Source organism: Macaca mulatta, chromosome 12 (genome assembly GCF_049350105.2).
Source record: "Macaca mulatta isolate MMU2019108-1 chromosome 12, T2T-MMU8v2.0, whole genome shotgun sequence".
Classification (NCBI taxonomy): domain Eukaryota; kingdom Metazoa; phylum Chordata; class Mammalia; order Primates; family Cercopithecidae; genus Macaca; species Macaca mulatta.
In genome coordinates this window covers 106,168,653-106,188,906 of record NC_133417.1, presented here as the reverse complement: position 1 = coordinate 106,188,906, position 20,254 = coordinate 106,168,653, and the positions used below count along the sequence as shown (strand labels likewise).

Genomic DNA, 20,254 nt, shown 5'->3' with positions numbered 1-20,254 from the left:
TTAGGGATATAAATTTTAAAAAGTCAATGATGTTGGGAGAATATCTAGTTTATTGTTAGAAATACAGAAAAAGGTGAGGCGCAGTGGGTCATGTAATCCCAGCACTTTGGGAGGCCAAGGCAAGTAGATCATTTGAGCCCAGGAGTTTGAGACCAGCTTGGGTAACAAGGCGAAACCCCAGCTCTATTAAAAGTACAAAAAGATAGCCTGGTGTGGTGGAAGGATCCCTTGAGCCCAGGGAGGCTGAGGCTGCAGTGAGCCAAGATCATTGCACTCCAGTCTGGGTGACAGAGCAAAACCCTATCTCCCAAAAAAAAAAAAAAAAGAAAAAGAAGAAGAAGAAAGTAAGGTTTTTCATGACATAGGAAGAATGAAGACTAAGCAAGTAGAAAATACCACAATTACCACAATTAAGAAAAATGAACATGATACATGGATGTGTCAACCAGAACAGGGCAGTGAGTATTTACAGTAGAATCTGGCTTCCTCTAAACCATCTGAAGAGGACGATAAAAGCAGCAAGGCCAACTCCCATTTAAAAACTTGTTAGTGCCAGTTAGGTCAGGACTAGTTAAAAAAAAAAGATTAAAACAAACTTCTTAGAACATGTCCATTTGCTCAAATATATGATGCCTGCCTGTTACATAGAACGCACTACTGCTGTTCTCCAACCCCCTATGTATCCTAAACCAAATCTGATATGGCTTGAGACTTTTTTTTTTAAAGAATGACAAAAACAGATTGGCATATATATATTTTATTTTACTTTATTAAATCTTACTAATATTCTGTAAGGGACAAACCAGACGAGTAGGTTATAGTGAAGAAATCTTATTTTGGAGAGTTAAGAAACCACTATGATACTTCCAGGTATTATCTTCAGTGATGCTTCTTATCTTTATTCAGGGAATTCAGGTAATATTCAGCTCCTACAGCTACCACAAATGCAGCAAATCCCCATTTGAATCCTTTAAAGAATACATCAAAAAAGGAAACACTCTTTGCAAAGCCGCCCATGTATCTCCAAGCTTCATTGCTAGAAAAAAAAAAAGAAAAAATTATAATCATACGCAATTGTGTGTATATACATTGAATACATTTAATTTTCATCTTTCTAATTGACTTAAATGCTACCCTACAGAAGATCATCTAAGTGAATCGCAATAGGAATCTTTCTGTGGCATAGGATAATTAAGTATATGCCCAAGTTTCACATATAAAATAGAAGAATGAACACTTGATGGTTTCACATTTAATAGTCACATGCCTCAGGATTTTACAAAACCCTCAAATGCAAGACTCACTTCAGCTTATCTGTCACAGGTCAGATGGACTCTGCCCACACTAGTCATTATAACATCACGGAAAGATGATGTTAGAGACTTGGTATTTATCTTTGGTATGCCACTTATATTAGATTCAAAATCTTGTAGGCTGGGCAAGATACTTAGCCTGTCATGGTCTGCTTCCTGTTCTATTCAATGATGATTATTATCTCCTTTATAATATCATAAAGACTAAACAGGCTCATACATGATATATTTTGGCAGAGGAGTATGGAGTATGTAACACTTGACATTATTGCTACTATTCAAAAGGATCTCTGCTTCTCCCTACCATAGCAGCCTGAATTTTAGATGACTGACATCCTGCTCTGATAAGCACAAACCAGTGAAAAAATCATGTTATGAAAAACAAAAACCATTTAACTCTAGAAATATGACTTAGGAAATACGAAAGCTAATTAAATCTAATTGAGATACCAAAACCAGACAAAGATGTTAGAAGAAAAGCAGCTACAGAATAATATCCCTCATGAACATAGATGCAAATATTCTTTTTTTCTTTTTGGGATGGAGTCTTGCTCTGTCACTGAGGCTGGAGAGCAGTGGCACAATCTCAGCTCACTGCAACCTCCACCTCCTGGATTCAAGTGATTCAACCACCTCAGCCTCCCCAGTAGCTGGGATTACAGGCGCACACCACCACATCTGGCTAATTTTTTGTATTTTTAGTAGAGATGGGGTTTCACTACATTGGCCAGACTGGTTTCGAACTCCGGACCTCGTGATTCGCCCACCTTGGCCTCCCAAAGTGCTGGGATTACAGGCATGAGCCACAGCACCCGGTCGTTTTTTTTTTTTTTTTTTTTTTTTTTTAGTAGAGATGGGGTTTCACCGTATTGGCCAGGCTGGTCTCAAACTCCTGACCTCGTGATCCACCTGCCCTGGCCTCCCAAAGTGCTGGGATTACAGGCATAAGCCACTGTGCCCGGCCCATTTTTGTAATTTTAGTAGAGATGGGGTTTCGCCATGTTGGCCAGGCTGGTCTCAAACTTCCAGCCTCAAGTGATCCGCCTGCCTTGGCTTCCCAAAGTGCTGAGATTACACGCATGAGCCACCACACCTGGCACATATATTCTTAACAAAATTTTAGAAAATGGAATCCGGCAGGATATAAAAATGGTAATACATCATAATGAAGTAGGGTTCACTCCAGGAATGCAAGATTGGCTTATATTTGAAAATTAATAGAAGTAATTCGCCATATTAACAGAATAAAAAAGAAAAAACTATGAACATCTCAATAGACGCAGAAAAAGCATTTAACAAAATCCAATATCCATTAATGGTGATAACAGGATAGGCGTGGTGGCTCATGCCTGTAATCCTAGCACTTTGGGAGGTCGAGGCATGTGGATCACCTGAGGTCGGGAGCTCGAGACCAGCCTGGCCAACATTTCAGTCTCTACTAAAAAAACAAGATTAGCTGGGTGTGGTGGTACATGCCTGTAATTCCAGCTACTCGGGAGGCTGAGGCAGGAGAACTGCTTGAACCCAGCAGGCGGAGATTGTGGTGAGCCAAGATCTCGCCATTGCATTCCAGCCTGGGAAACAAGAGCAAAACTCCATCTTAAAAAAAAAAAAAAAAAAGTAATAATAAACAATAAAACGCTTAGTAATCTAGAAATAGAAAGAAATTCCTCATCTTAATAAAAGGCACCTAGGAGATCACTACAAGAAATATCATACTAAGTAGTGACCCACCAAATGTTTTCTGTCAGTTGGGAACAAGGCAAGGACGTCCACCACTTTCATTCAACATTATACTAGTGGTGTTAGCCAGTACAAAAATGGAAGAAAAAGAAATAAAAAGTTTACAAATTGAAAAGGAAGAAGTAACAATGTATTTGTAGACAGAATGACTGTTTATGAAGAACATTCTAACAAATGTGTAAAAAAAATCTACTTGAACTAAAAAGTGAACTTACCAAGGTAATGAGATATAAAATCAACATATAAAAGTCAACTGTGTTTACAAGTATTAGCAATGAACAACTGGAAGTTGAGATTTTAAAATACTATTTACAATATCATCAAAAAATAAAATAATTCAGGCTGGGTGCTGTAGCTCAGATCTGTAATTCCAGCACTCTGAGAGGCTGAGGTGGTCAAATCACGTGAGCTCAGGATTTTGAGACCAGCCTGGGCAACACAGGAAAACCTCGTCTCAACAAAAAATACAAAAATTAGATGGGCATGGTGGCACACACCTGTAGTCCCAGCTACTCGGGAGGCTGAGGTGGGTGGATGATTTCAGCCCAGGAGTTAGAGGCTGCAATGAGCCGAAACTGCACCACTGCCCTCCATCCTGGGCGACAGAGACTCTGTCTCCCAAACAAACAAACAAACAAACAAAACCAGGCATGATGGCTCACATCTGTAATCCTAGAACTTTGGGAAGCCGAGGCAAGTGGATCACTTGTCAGGAGTTCAAGACCAGCCTGGCCAACATGGTGAAACCCCATCTCTACTAAAAAAATACAAAAATTAGGCCTGGTGCGGTGGCTCATGCCTATAATTCCAGCACTTTGGGAGGCCGAGGCGGGCGGATCATGAGGTCAGGATATTGATACCATCCTGGCTAACATGGGGAAACCCCATCTCTACTAAAAAATACAAAAAATTAGCCGGGCGTGGTGGCGGGCGCCTGTAGGCCCAGCTACTCGGGAGGCTGAGGCAGGAGAATGGCGTGAACCCGGGAGGCGGAGCTGGCAGTGAGCTGAGACTGCGCCACTGCACTCTAGCCTGGGCGACAGAGCAAGACTCCATCTCAAAAAAAAAAAAAAAAAAAAAAAATTTGGAGATCTTATGCTATGTGATTTAAAGACAATGTGGTATTGGCATAAGGGATTGGACATATTAATCAGGGTAACAGAATAGAGTCCAGACATAGATCCCATAGATACAGTCAATTTATTTTTTTATATTCTTGAGACAAGGTCTCTCTCTGTTGCCCAGGCTGCAGTGCAGTGGCCAGATCTTGGCTCACTGCCACCTGGACATACTGGGCTCCAATGATCTGCCCACCTAAGCCTCCTGAGTAGCTGGGACTACATGTGTGTGTCACCACATCTGGCAATTCTTAAAATTTTTTGTAGAGACAAAGTCTCCACGTACTGCCCAGGCTGGTTTCAAAATCCTGGGCTCAAGCGATTCGCCTGCCTTGGCCTCCCCATGTGCTGGAATTACAGGTGCGAGCCACCACCCTCATTGAGTGTCAAAAATCACTCAGTGGATTTTTGACAACATTCTTAAGGTAATTCAATGGAGGTACAATAGTCTTTTAATAAATGGTGCTGGAGCAACTGGATGTATATATGTAAAAATACTAACCTTCATCCTTACTTCATATGACACAAAAATGAACTCAAAACAGATCATAGAATGTAAGAAGAACTATAAAAGCTTCTAGAAGAAAACATAGAAGATAATCTTAGGGTGCAAAAAGCATACATTGTAAAATAAAAAAAATTGCTACATTGTGAATTCATCAAAATTTAAAACTCTCTGAAAGACATTATTAAGAAAATAAAAAGAGGCCGGGCGCGGTGGCTCAAGCCTGTAATCCCAGCACTTTGGGAGGCCGAGACGGGCGGATCACAAGGTCAGGAGATCGAGACCATCCTGGCTAACACAGTGAAACCCCGTCTCTACTAAAAATACAAAAAAAAAAACTTAGCTGGGCGAGGTGGCAGGCGCCTGTAGTCCCAGCTACTCGGGAGGCTGAGGCAGGAGAATGGCGTGAACCCGGGAGGCGGAGCTTGCAGTGAGCTGAGATCCGGCCACTGCACTCCAGCCTGGGCGACAGAGCAAGACTCCATCTCAAAAAAAAAAAAAAAAAAAAAAATTAAAAAAATATCCTTGCACAGGGTCATACTAACTCCTCTGTATTACAACTGTAGTATACATGTTTCTGAAGCAAGCACCACAAAACTTTTATCTGATAAAGGACTTACACTTAAAACAGGTGAATTTTACTATATATAAATGATATCTCAATAAAGCTGATTTAAACATTTTAATGTGGCTGGGTATAGTGGTTCACACCTGTAATCGTAACACTTTGGGAGGCCAAGGTGGGCAGATCGCTTCAGCTCAGGAGTTTGAGACCAGCCTGGGCAACATGGCGAAACCCTGTCTCTACTAAAAATACAAAAATTAGCTGGGCATGGTGGCTGTACCTATAGTCCCAGCTACTAGGGAGGTTGGAGTGGGAGGATCGCTCTAGCTGGGAGATGGAGGTTGCTGTGAGCGCACCGCTGCACTCCAGTCTGGGTGACAGAGTGAGACCCTGTCTCAAAACAAACACAAAACTCTAAAGTAGCTGGGCGTGGTAACTCATGCCTGTAATCCCAGCACTTTGGGAGGCCCAGGCAGGCAGATCATGAGGTCAAGAGATCGAGACCATCTTGGCTAACACGGTGAAACCCCGTCCCTACTAAAAATACAAAAATTAGCTGGGCATGGTGGGTAGTGTGCCTGTAATCAGAGCTACTCAGGAGGCTGAGGCAAGAGAATCGCCTGAACCCAGGTGGCGGAGGTTGCAGTGAGCCTAGATCGCACCACTGCACTCCAGCCTGGCAACACAGCAAAACTCCATCTCAAAAACAAAAACAAAAACAAATCAGTAAATATTTTAGGCTTTGTGGGTAAAAGAGGTAAAATTGAAGCAATTATGTAGGTACATTTATAGGAAAACACACTTCCACAAATACCTTATTAATAAAATTCAAAATATAATAAGTAACTCAGTACAATTTTTTTGTAATACAGGTCTACTGACGAAAAAAATGGAACTCCCATTTTGGGGGGTAACATTTTGCTTAACTGGGGCTCAAAGTAAAAAGCCATTTTTCATGATTCTCTGAGGAGAATACATTGAAAAGCAACATAGACACTTAATTCTCTAGGATACATTCTATCTAAATTGCTTAACTCATCTTACCGGCCCCATGGATCCCTTAGCCCTTTTGCAGCCAGCTTCTTCTGGATATCTTCTAATGGTGTCCCTTCTATCTTCCATTGTCTATAATCTGGAAGTTCCATTTTATGGTGTCCATGTTCATGTCCATGTCCATGGGCCATGTCTATAAGGAAAATATTAACACAAGTGAGATATATGCAAATTGTAGATATCAAATACCCAAATTTATTGTTTATGTTTTAAGGTGAAGCATTTAATATTTTTTAAAAAAAAGCCAATATAAATACTCGTAAATTTCAGTTAAAAGATTTTATAAAAGTGTCTTATTCCACAACCACGTTCAGTTAGGAAATACACATACACAAAATATAAAAAAGAAAAATAATTGGCAATCCCACCACTCAGAGATAACCACTTACTATCTGGTTCTTTTCTTCATTATAACAATAGTAAACATTTATGGAGTCCTATGTGCCAGGTGTACTATGCTAAGATGCTTTATGTGTATTAACTCCATTACTTCTAAAACAACTCTTTGAACTTAAATTATGAGTTCCCCATTTTACAGATAAGGACAATGAGACTCCAAGCAGTTAAGTAACTTTCCAAAGGTAACAATAGTAATGGTACAGCTGGGATTAGAACCTTGCAGTTTAGTTTCAGAACCTTGCTCCTAACTTCTTCTTATTATTACTTTTTTTTGAGACGGAGTCTTGCTCTGTCGCTCAGGCTGGAATGCAGTGGTGGATCTCGGCTCACTGCAAGCTCTGCCTCCCGAGTTCACGCCATTCTCCTGCCTCAGCCTCCCGAGTAGCTGGGACTACAGGCGCCTGCCACCACGCCCGGCTAATTTTTTGTATTTTTAGTGAAGACAGGGTTTCACCGTGTTAGCCAGGATGGTCTCGATCTCCTGACCTCGTGATCTGCCCACCTTGGCCTCCCAAAGTGTTGGGATTACAGGTGTGAGTCACCACGCCCGGCCTCCTGCTCCTAACTTCTAAGCAATATTGTTTTCCTTTTGAATCCTTTCATAATGCAAAAATATATATAACAAAAAGGTTATATATACTGTTTTAAAAATTTTTCTTTAGATGATTCTTTTAAAATGCAGTAATGCTTTTAAATACATATGATTACATGAAGAGTTTCTTTAAAGAGACAGATAGTAAATATTTTAGGCTTTGTGGGTAAAAGAGGTAAAATCGAGGCAATCATGTAGGTACATTTATAGGAAAACACACTTCCAGAAATACCTTATTGATAAAATTCAAAATATAATATGTAACTGAGTACAATTTTGTTGTAATACCGGTCTACTGACAAAAAAAATGGGACTCCCATTTTGGGGGGTAACATTTTGCTTAACTGGGGCTCAAAGTTAGTGATCCTTAGCATCAAACTGATTACAAATGTTCATTTGTAAAAACCATTCTTAGCTCATGGACCTTACAAAAATAGGCACTGGGCTGGATTTGGTCCACAGGCTGCAGTTTGCCGATCCCTGAACTGGGCCAACAGAGACCTTAGGACTCCTTTTTAATCAATAAACCTGCTTCTTTAAATAAAACATGTCCTCAATGGTTATATAAATACTTCAGTTTTACTAGTGTTATTTTAATATATAATATAAAAATAAACCAGCTCAGTCTTCATTTAAATTGCTAATTCAAATTAATGGGTATGGTTTAATAACACTATACTATAATTTGTATAAGGTTGGCAGTAGCAATTCTTTTTTTTTTTTATTTTCCCAAATTCTAATTACTTGGCAAACAGTAGCAATTCTATAATCACTGCTTTTCCAGAAGTAAAATCAAGTAACTATTACCATTATGTCCATATTTATAACTATGAACAGGCCCAATAAGGTAGGATTTCTTTTTTTTTTTGAGACAGAGTTTTGCTCTTTTTGCCCAGGCTGGAGTGCAATGGTGCGATCTTGGCTCACAGCAACCTCCATCTCCCGCGTTCAAGCGATTCTCTTGCCTCAGCCTTCTGAGTAGCTGGGATTACAGGCATGCGTCACCACGCCCGGGTAATTTTGTATTTTTAATAGAGACGGGGTTTCCCCATGTTGGTCAGGCTGGTCTCGAACTCCCGACTTCAGGTGATGTGACTGCCTCGGCCTCCCAAAGTGCTGGGATTATAGGCATGAGCCACTGCGCCCGGCCTGGTAGGATTTCTTATATTGCATCTTACAAGATAGAAGTAATTATTAGAAAGTGTATATTAAAGACACATTATTGGGAGGCTGAGGGAGGGATGAGAATCGAGTGAACCCAGGAGGCAGAGGTTACGGTGAGCCAAGATGGTCTCACTGCACTCAGGCCTGGGCAACAGAGCGAGACTCTGTCTCAAAAAATAAATAGTTCCAAGATATGAGGAAAAACTTGTACATACTAACTGTGAAAAACCAACACTTATTATTTGTAAACATGTTAAGATACTAAAAAAACATTATGTTGATGATTTTCACATTTAATTTTATATATATATATATATATATATTTTAAAGATAGAGGGTCTTGCTCTGGATCATAGCTCACTGCAGCCTCAAACTCCTGGGCTCAAGTGATTGTCCTGCCTCAGCCTCCTGAGTAGCTAGGACTACAGGAGCGTGCACAATGTCTGGCTAATTTTTAAATGTTTTATAGCGATGGAACCTCCCTATGTTGTCCAGGATGGTCTCAAACTCCTGGCCTCAAATGATCCTCGATCCTCTGGCATAGGCCTCCCAAAATGCTGGGATTACAGTGGGGTTACAACCATGCCCAGGAGGATTTTCACATTTAAATGAAAATGAAAATCAATACTCTCAAACACAAGTTAAAACTACAACACAACTCTGATTGAAACATTTAACCCATTATTACTTGGTAGATTCAATAAAATGAAGGAAAAAATTATGGTGTCAGATTTCGGACTGACTTTTGAGACTGAATACATTTATTACAAAAGAAGACCATTACGAGTGTTTATTTAGAATGATAATGTCTTGGTTTCTGCATACCATGTTTTCAAAAAATCTTTTTTAAAATAAGGCTTCATTTTAAAAATGCTTAAAGAGATTACAAGACAAACCCTTATTTTGGCAAATGTCACTTCTAGAATATTAACCTGAGGATCAATGTATTTGGAAGAGAGTATAAAACAAAGGGTCAAGAATTTTGATAAAATAGCTTTTGAAAATAAAAGTTGAAACATTACCATGGTATAAAGACTATTTTGAAATTACAATACTACTGTGCTTAAACTATTAAGTAATTTGAAAGATAAATCTTTGAAAGAAAACATGAAAGTATACATACCCTCATTTCTCCTCTACAAATTTATTTATATATACATTCAATGTATTTTCTCTTCTACCTAATTATTTCAGAAGTATCCTTTTCATAGGAATTTACTAGATATAAATTTAAATGACTTTTCAAAAAGAGCAGAAAGTAGAAAACACTATCTCTAGGAAACCTTTCATTTTCTTTTTTCTTTTTCAGTTTTTTTTACAGACAGGATCTTCCTATGTTGCCCAGGCTGCTGTTGAACTCCTGGCCTCAAGCATTCCTCCCTCCTTGGCCTCCTAAAATGTTGGGATTACAGGCGTGAGCCATGGCACCTGGCCCATTTTTCTTTTTAAACTTATTTCTATTTCCAAATAGCCATAAATCAAACAATGATATTGTGATCATGTAAAGTAAGAGCTTGAAATTCTCCTACTTTGCACTAGTAAAAGTAAAATCCAAGGCAAATCGCTTGATTTCCCCGAACTTCAGTTTCTTCATATAACATGAGGATAAAACCTACCTTGCAAGATTGTTGAGAGCTGAGGAAAACACATTGTGATGTACCTTCTACTTTCACACTTAGGTGGTGAGAATGCAACTGAGCACAACCATTCTGAAAAACTGGCATGACCTAGAAAAGCTGAACGTGGCCGGGCGCAGTGGCACATGCCTGTAATCCCAGCACTTTGGGAGGCCGAGGCAGGCGAATCACTTGAGGCCAGGAGTTGAGACCAGCCTGGCCAACATGGGGAAACCCTGTCTCTACTAAAAATACAAAAATTAGCCAGGTGTGGTGGCACACACCTGTAGTCCCAGCTACTCAGGAGGCTGAGGCAGGCTGAGGCAGGAGAATCACCTGAAACCAGGAGGTGGCGGTTGCAGTGAGCCAAGACTGCACCACCGCACTCCAGCCTGGGTGACAGAGTAAGACTCTATCTCAAAAAAAAGAAAAAAGAAAAGCTGAACATACGAATACCTTATGGCCATCAATTCCACTCCTAGTACATATATTCTAGATAGACACTGTCCAATATGGTAGCCACTAGCACTTGAAATGTGGCTGGTACAATTGGGAACTGGGAATTTTAATTTAATTTTAATTAATTTAACCCCAAAACAGATGATCAAATTGTTATTAGAAAATACTAAAGTGTCTTTGGAGGCCAGGCGCAGTGGCTCACGCCTGTAATCCCAGCACTTTGGGAGGCTGAGGCAGGTGGAACACCTGAGGTCAGGAGTTCAAGAAAAGCCTAATCAACATGGCAAAACCCCATCTCTACTAAAAATAAAAAAATTAGTTGGGCATGGTAGTGTATGCCAGTAGTTCCAGCTACTAGGGAGGGTGAGACAGGAGAATCACTTGAACCTGGGAGGTGAAGGTTGCACTGTGCTGAGATTGCACCACTGCACTCCAGCCTGGGCAACAGAGTGAGACTCTGTCTCAAAATAAATAAATAAATAAATAAAAATAAAAAAAAAAGTAAATAAAATAAAGTGTCTTTGGAACAATTTGGATATATGAATTTACTTTATCAAATGTAAATCTTATGATCACGGATCAAAGGTTTCCATTTATGGAATATAAAAAATATATTTAAAATATTTTCTTAGAGACATCAAGACTCTTGTCTCTAAAAAAACAAAAGAAAATTTTTTAGGCCGGGCGCGGTGGCTCAAGCCTGTAATCCCAGCACTTTGGGAGGCCGAGACGGGCGGATCACAAGGTCAGGAGATCGAGACCATCCTGGCTGACACGGTGAAACCCCGTCTCTACTAAAAAATACAAAAAACTAGCCGGGCGAGGTGGCGGGCGCCTGTAATCCCAGCTACTCGGGAGGCTGAGGCAGGAGAATGGCGTGAACCCGGGAGGCGGAGCTTGCAGTGAGCTGAGATCCGGCCACTGCACTCCAGCCTGGGCGGCAGAGCGAGACTCCGTCTCAAAAAAAAAAAAAAAAAAAAAAAAAAAGAAAATTTTTTTTTTGAGATAGCCTCACTCTGTTGCCCAGGCTGGAGTGCAATGGGTGGTGTGATCTCGGCTCACTGCAACCTCCGCCTCCTGGGTTCTAGTGATTCTCCTGCCTCAGCCTCCCGAGTAGCTGGGATTACAGGCATGCGCTACCACAACCGGCTAATTTTTTGTACTTTTAGTAGAGACAGGGTTTCACCATGTTGGTCAGGATGGTCTCGATCTCCAGACCTAATTATCCACCCAAAGTGTTGGATTACAGACGTAAGCCACCATGCCCAGCCTAAGAAAAATGTTTTTAAAAGAATCTTTATAGCCACATTGTTTATTCTATCTCCCAACTGTAAACAACCCAAATGTCCAATTACAACAGAAGCGATTATGGTATAGTCACACTATATATTATACAACCAAAAACTACATGCAAAAGTATGATTGAATCTTCACAAATATAATAATGAGCAAGGGGTGAGTCAGAAAAAAAATACACATGCACTCGGATCCTATTTATATAAATTGAAACGCCTAACAATTCATTTTTTTAGGAATTCATCATAGATGGAAAAATTAAAGTAAAACAAGTGAGTGCTTAGCACAAGTCAGGATAATGGTTACCTCTTGGTGGAGGAGATGGAATCACAGAAACATACAGGCAGCTAAGGCAGTGTTTTTCAACCAATTTTTAATTATTGTCCCTGTAAGGAACCTTTCTAGACATTTTATTCCTAATCACGACCCTCCCACCATGAAAATTTAACACTACATACACACTATATATGTTTATATACTGTGGCCCTTTGGAGGGACACAACTCATTGTAGTAACTAAGACCTACTACCCCAGCCCCACCAATTTTCACCCCCCTGAAATGCAAAATCACCCCTGTTAAGAATGCATGTTCTAAGGTATTGGCAATGCTTTCTTTTCTTTTTTTTTTTTTTTTGAGACAGAGTCTTGCTCTGTCGCCCAGGCTGGGGTGCAGTGGCCGGATCTCAGCTCACTGCAAGCTCCGCCTCCCGGGTTTAGACCATTCTCCTGCCTCAGCCTCCCGAGTAGCTGGGACTACAGGCGCCCGCCACCTCGCCCGGCTAGTTTTTTGTATTTTTTAGTAGAGACGGGGTTTCACCGTGTTAGCCAGGATGGTCTCGATCTCCTGACCTCGTGATCCGCCCGTCTCGGCCTCCCAAAGTGCTGGGATTACAGGCTTGAGCCACCGCGCCCGGCCGGCAATGCTTTATTTTCTAATTTAAGAGGTGGTTACGGGAGTGTCTGCTTCTGTTAGTTATAATTTTAAAAAATGTATGTTTTATACACCCTTCTGTATGTATACTTGACAATAAAAAATAAAATTAGAAAAATTGACTTAAATTGTGCTGAGGACTGAAAAATGCTGGTTATTTCCGTTTCAGAGCAGCTCAAATAACAGTAAGGAAATTAATTAAATAAAGAAAAAAACATGCAACCAAAAATTTAAAAAGCTATCTATCTGTGTCTGAAGTGAATCTAAAAGTCTGATGAGGATCAACTTCCACTAAAGGAAGCTGGCTCTAAGAAGATGTGTGCTGGTATCCTTTCCCTAAGAAAGAAATAAGAAGATAATGCCACTTCCACTACGTGCAATTTTAGTTTACCGAAGACTACCAAGTATATATCTTAACTTCCTCGTATTTAAAAAACTGTGATTATATGAATATTAGGAAATAACAAATGAACTGTTTTACTTTTAGTGATGCTGTTCTTCTGCCTTTGTTCTATTCAAAGCCAAACAAAGACAATTTTGCGTGTGGCAAAGGCGGGAAAAAGCACTTTTATGTAACAACTACAGTAATGCTCACTGAATCCTCCAATCACCCCTCCCTACCCCAACTTAAACTTAGACTTCATTAGTTCTCGCCTGCTAGTTCTTTGATCTCCCTTCCAGCCTCCCATCCTTCTCCATTTATTTAGTCTCTCCTTTTCTACACTCCCCAGAATAGAATCTAGCTCTTAATCCTAATCAACCGGTCTCCCACCAACTCCCTAATTTACCTGAATTCAATCTGACCTCTCAGGACACTCAACTCTGCAACCGGAACCAACCGGAAGCGGAGGTTGTCACCTCGAGTTTCTCACGGCAGGAAAGCGGAGAAGCCGCTTAACGTTCCGGTACTGGGTTAGAGATTCCTAAATCAGGAAGAGATTACATGAAGGAGGCTGGAAGTCGATTATCTTCCCCACATATGTGCATCTTCAATCTGACTGAGGTAACAGATACTGTAGAAGAGAAAAAGGCGGGGAAGAGAACATGTTCTTCTTCCTTGGGGACGGAACCCTTAGACACCGCACAGGGGGCAGGGCCGCGGACATACTGAAGCCAATCAGGGAGGCTGTTGTTGAGCGCGTGCTCTCACCCAATGAAAGGGTTGGTTGTTGCGCTGCAGTTGGCAGGCTGCTGCGGGAGGCGGTGGCAGTAGGAAGCCGGAGACAGCAGGGTGACAGGTAGGCGGTGGTACTGTCTTTGGGGGACGCAAAGTGCTAGGTGAAGAGGGTTTTTCTTCTCCTTCGGCCGCGGAAACTACAGAGGGTAGCTGGCGTGGGTGGTCTGGAAAGGCGGTAGTTGGTGTGTTGGTGGTCCCAGAACCTCTCGTAAACCAGGTAACATCTTGGGAGGGTCCTGAGGAGGAGAAGGCTGCAGCCGAGGCGGGTGGAAGCCGAGCCCTGTGGGGCGACGTGGGGGCCCACCTAGGGCGTGGGGGCTGCGCTGGCGCCAGCAGAGAGGGAGGAGAGAGGCGGGAGCAAGGCGGTGTAGTGAGGGCTGAAGGGATTCCTTGCACAAAGCCCTAGGCGAGAAAAGGACACGGCATTGAAGACAGCTAAGAAATCCCAGTGATTGCTTCTTAGGGCTATTTCCTGGGGGTGGTGAAGGGGAGCGGAGAAGAAAAATATTTACGGGCGGTCAGATCCTGAAAACTCATTATTGCTGTACATTATGTAATCTTTGGCGGTTATTTACCCAAACAACTAGGTTGCCCCTCCTGGGAGAGAAGGTCTTTCAACCTATTAATGTATTAGAACACTTTTTTCTTTGGCTTGAGTGTCTTTTACCTTGGCAGGTTCTGTAGGCGAAGGGTGGTAGCATGGAGGATAGAGTAGTCACGAAGAGCTTATCCCAAATATGGACTTGACTTGACAGATACTAGGTTGCGATGAATGTGGTTCATGTTTTGTAGTTTGCAGGTTCATGTTTTGTAGTTTGTGAATTTATTTGAGGGTCAAGGCTGACAACATTTAAAAAAAATCTTCAGGAAAGTGGGGATCCTTAAAAAATTTACAGTGGGAGCTAAGTGTAAGTTGGAAAATGAGTAGAAAATTAGTTGGCAGATCTCTTCCTCCCCCCAGGATATTGTGGAAGTTAGCAACTGTGCAAATAAGGTGGTGGTCTGAATTTGGGCAAAAAAGTCAATTTTTTTTTTTTTTTTTTTGAGACGGAGTTTCGCTCTTGTTGCCCAGGCTGGAGTGCAATGGCGCGATCTCGGCTCACAGCAACCTCCGCCTCCCGAATTCAAGCCATTCTCCTGCCTCAGCCTCCGAAGTAGCTGGGATTACAGGCATGCGCCACCACGCCCGGCTAATTTTGTATTTTTAGTAGAGACGGGGTTTCTCCATGTTGGCCAGGCTGGTCTCGAATTCCGGACCTCAGGTGATCCGCCTGCCTCGGCCTCCCAAAGTGCTAGGATTACAGGCGTGAGCCACCGCGCTTGGCCGAAAAAAGTCAACTTTTAAGTAGTTTGTTCTGTAAACAAGTCTGATAAGCTAGTTATGAATTATTAGGTTTAAAAAGTGGACTCTGAACCTCTCGGGCAGAGGCAAAATATATTTATAGATATAATTAACTAAATTATCTTATTTTTAAAAAGTTTTATAATTCATTGTTTCCACAATAAAATGTAGAATTAAAATAGGAATTCTATTCAGTATGTGTTATGGAAGGGCAAACGACATAAAAACTTGATTTTATAGCTCATTGAAAAACAATTTTCAAAGAAGCACTGGAAAATAATTTTAAAGGAAGCGTTATAAATTTCTAAAATGTAAGGTGTTTGAAATATTGTCTTTAGCTTAGGAGATAAGGTCTAATGTAGTATCAGCAACTCTATAATTTTCCTAAATTTATTTCAGTAGTGCATGTCAGAAAAACTTTATAAGATGTGATTTTTTTCTATTAATGATAATTTATATTCCTGTATATGAACCTAAGTCAAAATTTCGTTTTTTTCTCAAAATTTTAATTGGGAAAGAGGTGCATCATTAAAGTTTGTTTGTTCCCAGATGTTCTCAGTACTGAAATATTTGAGAATGCTTTAGATAAAAATTTTAATTGACGTTTGGTGTTTTGTTCTTTGACTTTTCTCTTTTTCCAAGAATAATGCAATCTCAGTCACAAAGGAAATTTCTGGTTCTATTTTAGGTGCAATTCTGTAGTGTTTTGAGTACCAGTTAAATCTTTGCTTTTATGCGTGTGTGTGTGTGTGTGTGTGTGTGTGTGTGTGTTTCTTATGTAACCAGCCTACTAGAGCTGTCTTAGAGAACTAATGGCTGATTTTCAATGGCCAGTAGGTGTCATTGTAGAATGCAGTAAGTTGAGCATCGAGTAGGAAATTAACAAGTAGTTAAAGAAACACTAGTCCAAATTAGCATATAGTGTGGTTAGATGGTTATTTATACGTTATAGAAGTTCTCTCTTATGAAACATTTCAGTATTGGAGCTGTTTATAAGGAATTTGAAACAATGATTGTAAAGGAGTTTGTTTGCCATAAAATAGACCTTGAAAGTGTGTTTTTTAGCCCAGCCCTTAAACTATCTTGACATGTGATTCAGATTTAAGTTTGATTATTTGTAATACACAGTTTTGGCGTCGTGTAATAGTTTATTAAGTTCTAGAATGATTGAGATTTTCAGCTTGAATCTTATAGAAAAACCAATGCTACATAATGAAAAACTGATAAAATATGGGCAGAAGTTTCAAAACTAGTTATCACAATCGTACTTTGTATTGTTCTTTTTTTTCCCCCTTAGAGATCCTTGTTCCGAGTTACTGTTCTTTTAAAGCCAGAACAGAAGATTTTTTTGTCTGTCATTGTCTGTGGCTTCTTATTTCTTTTGATTTCCAGAGTTGTTTCTTTTTACATTTTTATCTGCTTAGACTATGTGCTTTTCTCGGGATATTGAACTGAACATTTATCACTGACTAAAATGTAGTGGATTCTGGAGGGAGCCAGCACAGAAAGCTCTGAAAGTAGCTTACATCTGTTCTGAGTACAGCTCCTTACCTTTCTAGCCTTCTGTTGAGCCCTTGTCACTTGTTAGCTCTGCTCCTCAAGCCTGTGATTGATACAGTGTTTTTAAAAAATTTGGAACTAATTTAAGAATTCTTCATGGAGTTGGAAATAGATACCTCAAAACAATTTAGGAGTTTTTAAAAAGGCATACACATATCACTTATATCATCTCCACTTCCCTTCAGAATCTTACAGATGAGAGGAGTGTGAAGGGGGTAGATGTATTTTGGAAACAAATTCCCTTGATTATTTGATTCACCACTGGTTTCCACTTCAGAGTGGAAGTGCCTTGATCTAATTCAAAGACTCTGACACTTGTGGTATGAAGCAGTAGTAGTTTCAGTTTAGAGAAAGGGCTGCCAAATCTACTAATTTGCTAGTATTTTTATAGCTCAATAAATTGTCATTTCATGTCATAGCTAGGATAGCTTTTTTTTTCTTTCTTTTTTTTTTTTGAGACAGAGTTTCGCTCTTGTTGCCCTGGCTGGAGTGCAGTGGCACGATCTTGGCTCACAGCAACCTCCGCCTCCCAGGTTCAAGCCATTCTCCTGCCTCAGCCTCCGAAGTAGCTGGAATTACAGGCATGTGCCACCACGCCCGGCTAATTTTGTATTTTTTTAGTAGAGACGGGGTTTCTACTAGTTGGTCAGGCTGGTCTTGAACTCCCGACCTCAGGTGATCCACCTGCCTCGGCCTCCCAAAGTGCTGGGATTACAGGCGTGAGCCACCGCACCCAGCCTGTCATAGCTAGGATAGTTTTTCTAGCCAGGAGCTGGAGTTGCGAGAAATGAAAATTGTGCTGAATGTTTTGGTTTGGATTAGTTCTTACTTGGCACTTATCTGCTTTCCATAAATCAAACTAATTTCTTTCATGATTCAGACCTGTGCTAATTTGTATAGACATTTATATCCTATTCTCTTACTGTCCCTGAAAGCTATCTAGTTCTAGAATTAAACTAAAATTGGAAAATAAGAGTTGGAGTAATTCAAGGTTGTTTTCTGATAATGATATATGATGAACATATGCATTAATCTTTGCATAAACATTCCACTCAGTAATATATACTAAAAATTGGCATTGCAAATGTGTTTACCTTGACTTGGGTCCAGTTTAGAAACTTACAGTTCATCTTTGTGAATTCTAGACTTTCTGTTTGAGTATCTGGCTGCCATGGAGACAAATCTGAGGAAAAGTATGAGTAGACTTTAATTTTAGAGAAAAGCGTAAAAACCCAATTATGTAATATATTAAGAGGTGTGACTTTGATTATTTATAGAATTATAGTACTTTCTAGTTTTGAAATATAACTGCCAAAAAAGTAGTCATAAAATATGGTAAATGGCATCAATTTATTGAATGGCAAAGCATGGGTTACAGAATATCTATTTTGTCCTATTTTAACACATGAAACTTCAAAAAGTGTTAGAATCCAATTTATCCATCACCTTTGTCATTATGAATATTTAACTGTTGATAGTGCTTGATTCTTTTTTTTTTCTGGTGAAAAGATATTAAGATATATACTTAGAATTAGCCAGCCGAACTCAGTTTAGATGATCCCAATTTTGTTGGCAACCTCCAAAGCATCATAATCAGGAGCCAGTCAAACATATGCCTTCTTCTCTTCATCAGGTCTGATTAGGGTCTTGACCTTGGCCTTATCGATGGTAAAGAGCTTCTTTATAGCCTATTTGACCTGGTGCCTGTTGACTTTAACATCCACAATGAACACAAGTATGTTGTTGTCTTGTATCTTCTTCATGGTAGCCTCAGTGATCAGCAGGAACCTGATGATGGCATAGTGGTGAAGCTTCTTTCTCCTTGTATCCTGCTATCTTACAAGGATATTTGGGCTACCTCTGGGGCTGCCTTGGGCCACTGGGACATGGGTGACTTGTGGATCTTCTTTTTTTGTGTATGTGGTTGTGGACACCTTTCAGCACTGCTTTCTTGGCCTTCAAAGCCTTTGCTTTGGCTTCTGCTTTAAGAGGGGGTAGGAGCTTCCTTCTTCGCCTTTGGCACTATCTTGTGAAAAGAGTCTCCCTGATTCTTAATTAATATAGACTTTTGTTAGCTACTAAGACTTGCCAATTAACCTCCTTAAATTCCTTTCCATATATATATATATATGAGAGAGACAAGTTAGATACTGAGCAGGGACTGAAAGTTATACTTTTTCCATATTCTTTTCTATTGAGGCTTTTTAATCTGTGCATTCATTCTTTTTAAAATTTATTTATTAGTTTATACTTTTTAAATGAGAAAGGGTGTGGGGATGGGAGAGAATATACTACTGTCCTGTCTACATTATAGGGTAACTGTAAGACTCAAATAGAAAACATAATGGCTGGGCACAGTGGCTTATGCCTGTAATCCCAGTATCTTGGGAGGCCGAGGTGGGTAGATCACTTGAGGTCAGGATTTCAAGATCAGCCTGGCCAACATGGTGAAACCCTGTCTTTACTAAAAATACAAAAGTTAGCTGGGCATGGTGGTGCACACCTGTAGTGCCAGCTACTCGAGTGGCTGAGGCAGGAAAATTGCTTGAACCTAGGAAGTGGAGGTTGCAGTGAGCCAAGATTGTGCCACTGCACTCCAGCCTGGGTGATGAAGTGAGACTGTGTCTCCAAAAAAAAAAAAAAGGCAAGAAACCATGAAGGACTTTTTAAAAATCTAAAGTTAATTTGAATTTGCAGTATTTTACAGTATCTACTGTTTATGGAAAATACTAGGGGAAATGAATATAAAATTTAAGACTTAAATGTTTCTGTTCCTTAAGGTTCTGAATCTTCTCTCATTTTATACTTTGTTACTCTGTGATCTTTTTTATTTAATTAGCATCCGAATATGATGGTTCTCAAATCTGTGTCTCTAATCCAGAGCTTTCCCTTGAACTTTAGTTCCTATTCTATACATGTAATTGCCTGCTGGATGAAGATGATCTACAGGTCCTTCAAATATAATATGTTTAAAAGTGAATTCATGTTTTCCCTTTTATCATCTTTCTAACCTGCTGGAACTGAAACCCTGATGTTGTCTATCTTTAACACTTACCCCTCATCTGAGCAATGCTAGGTTCTGTTGACTTTACCTTCTTACTCTTTTTTTGATTCCATGTACTTCTCTCATCTATAGCGGCTAGAAATATTATGAAGAGTTAGGGCCTGGAGGCAACGGTCTAGATTAGAATCCCAGCTCCACTATTTACATCTCAGTGTCCTTATCTTTAGAAATAGAGTTATACAAGCCAACAATTGCAGTCTTGGGCATTTGTTCGAGAGAAACTGAAACTTACATTCATATAAAAATTTGTGTGATTTCTCATAGCATCTTTATTCCTAATAGCCAAAAACTGGAAACATAAATGTTCTTCAACAGGTTAAATAGACTATAGTGCATCTGTATCATGGACTGCTATGC

General features: G+C 40.0%; 2 protein-coding genes across 32 annotated transcripts in view; one reads left to right on the top strand and one right to left on the bottom strand.

The window, feature by feature from the left end:
• Positions 1-751: 751 nt before the first annotated feature.
• NDUFB3 (NADH:ubiquinone oxidoreductase subunit B3) lies at positions 752-13,607 on the bottom strand. Of its 3 annotated transcripts, XM_077957356.1 has the most exons (4): positions 13,543-13,607; positions 12,130-12,209; positions 6,289-6,430; positions 752-1,036 (listed from the first exon to the last, which is right to left on the bottom strand). In XM_077957356.1, the coding sequence occupies exons 3-4, from the start codon at positions 6,426-6,428 to the stop codon at positions 880-882; spliced, it is 297 nt and encodes a 98-aa protein (XP_077813482.1). In that variant the 5' UTR covers positions 6,429-6,430; positions 12,130-12,209; positions 13,543-13,607; the 3' UTR covers positions 752-879. The 3 variants fall into 3 exon arrangements, with proteins under 3 accessions (XP_077813482.1, XP_077813481.1, XP_028686804.2); XM_077957355.1 differs by lacking the exon at positions 12,130-12,209; XM_028830971.2 differs by lacking the exons at positions 12,130-12,209; positions 13,543-13,607 and adding an exon at positions 10,069-10,216.
• Positions 13,608-13,930: 323 nt separating this feature from the next.
• The window catches only part of HYCC2 (hyccin PI4KA lipid kinase complex subunit 2), an 83,329-nt gene continuing 77,005 nt past the window's right edge, over positions 13,931-20,254 (top strand). For 21 of the 29 annotated variants that reach the window (XM_077956346.1, XM_077956335.1, XM_077956348.1 and 18 more), the window contains exon 1: positions 13,931-13,992. The gene's annotated coding sequence lies outside the window, so the exon portion shown is untranslated. 29 annotated transcript variants of the gene reach the window in all.

Coding starts and splice junctions, on each gene's coding strand:
- NDUFB3 (XM_028830971.2), bottom strand. CDS start 10,216: ATGTGCCACTGCGCCCGGCCACGTTCAGCTTTTCTAGGTCATGCCAGT. Junction 6,431..10,068: donor GCTCTCAACAATCTTGCAAG/GTAGGTTTTATC, acceptor TTTTCCTTATAG/ACATGGCCCATGGACATGGA. Junction 1,037..6,288: donor CTAAGGGATCCATGGGGCCG/GTAAGATGAGTT, acceptor TTTTTTTTCTAG/CAATGAAGCTTGGAGATACA.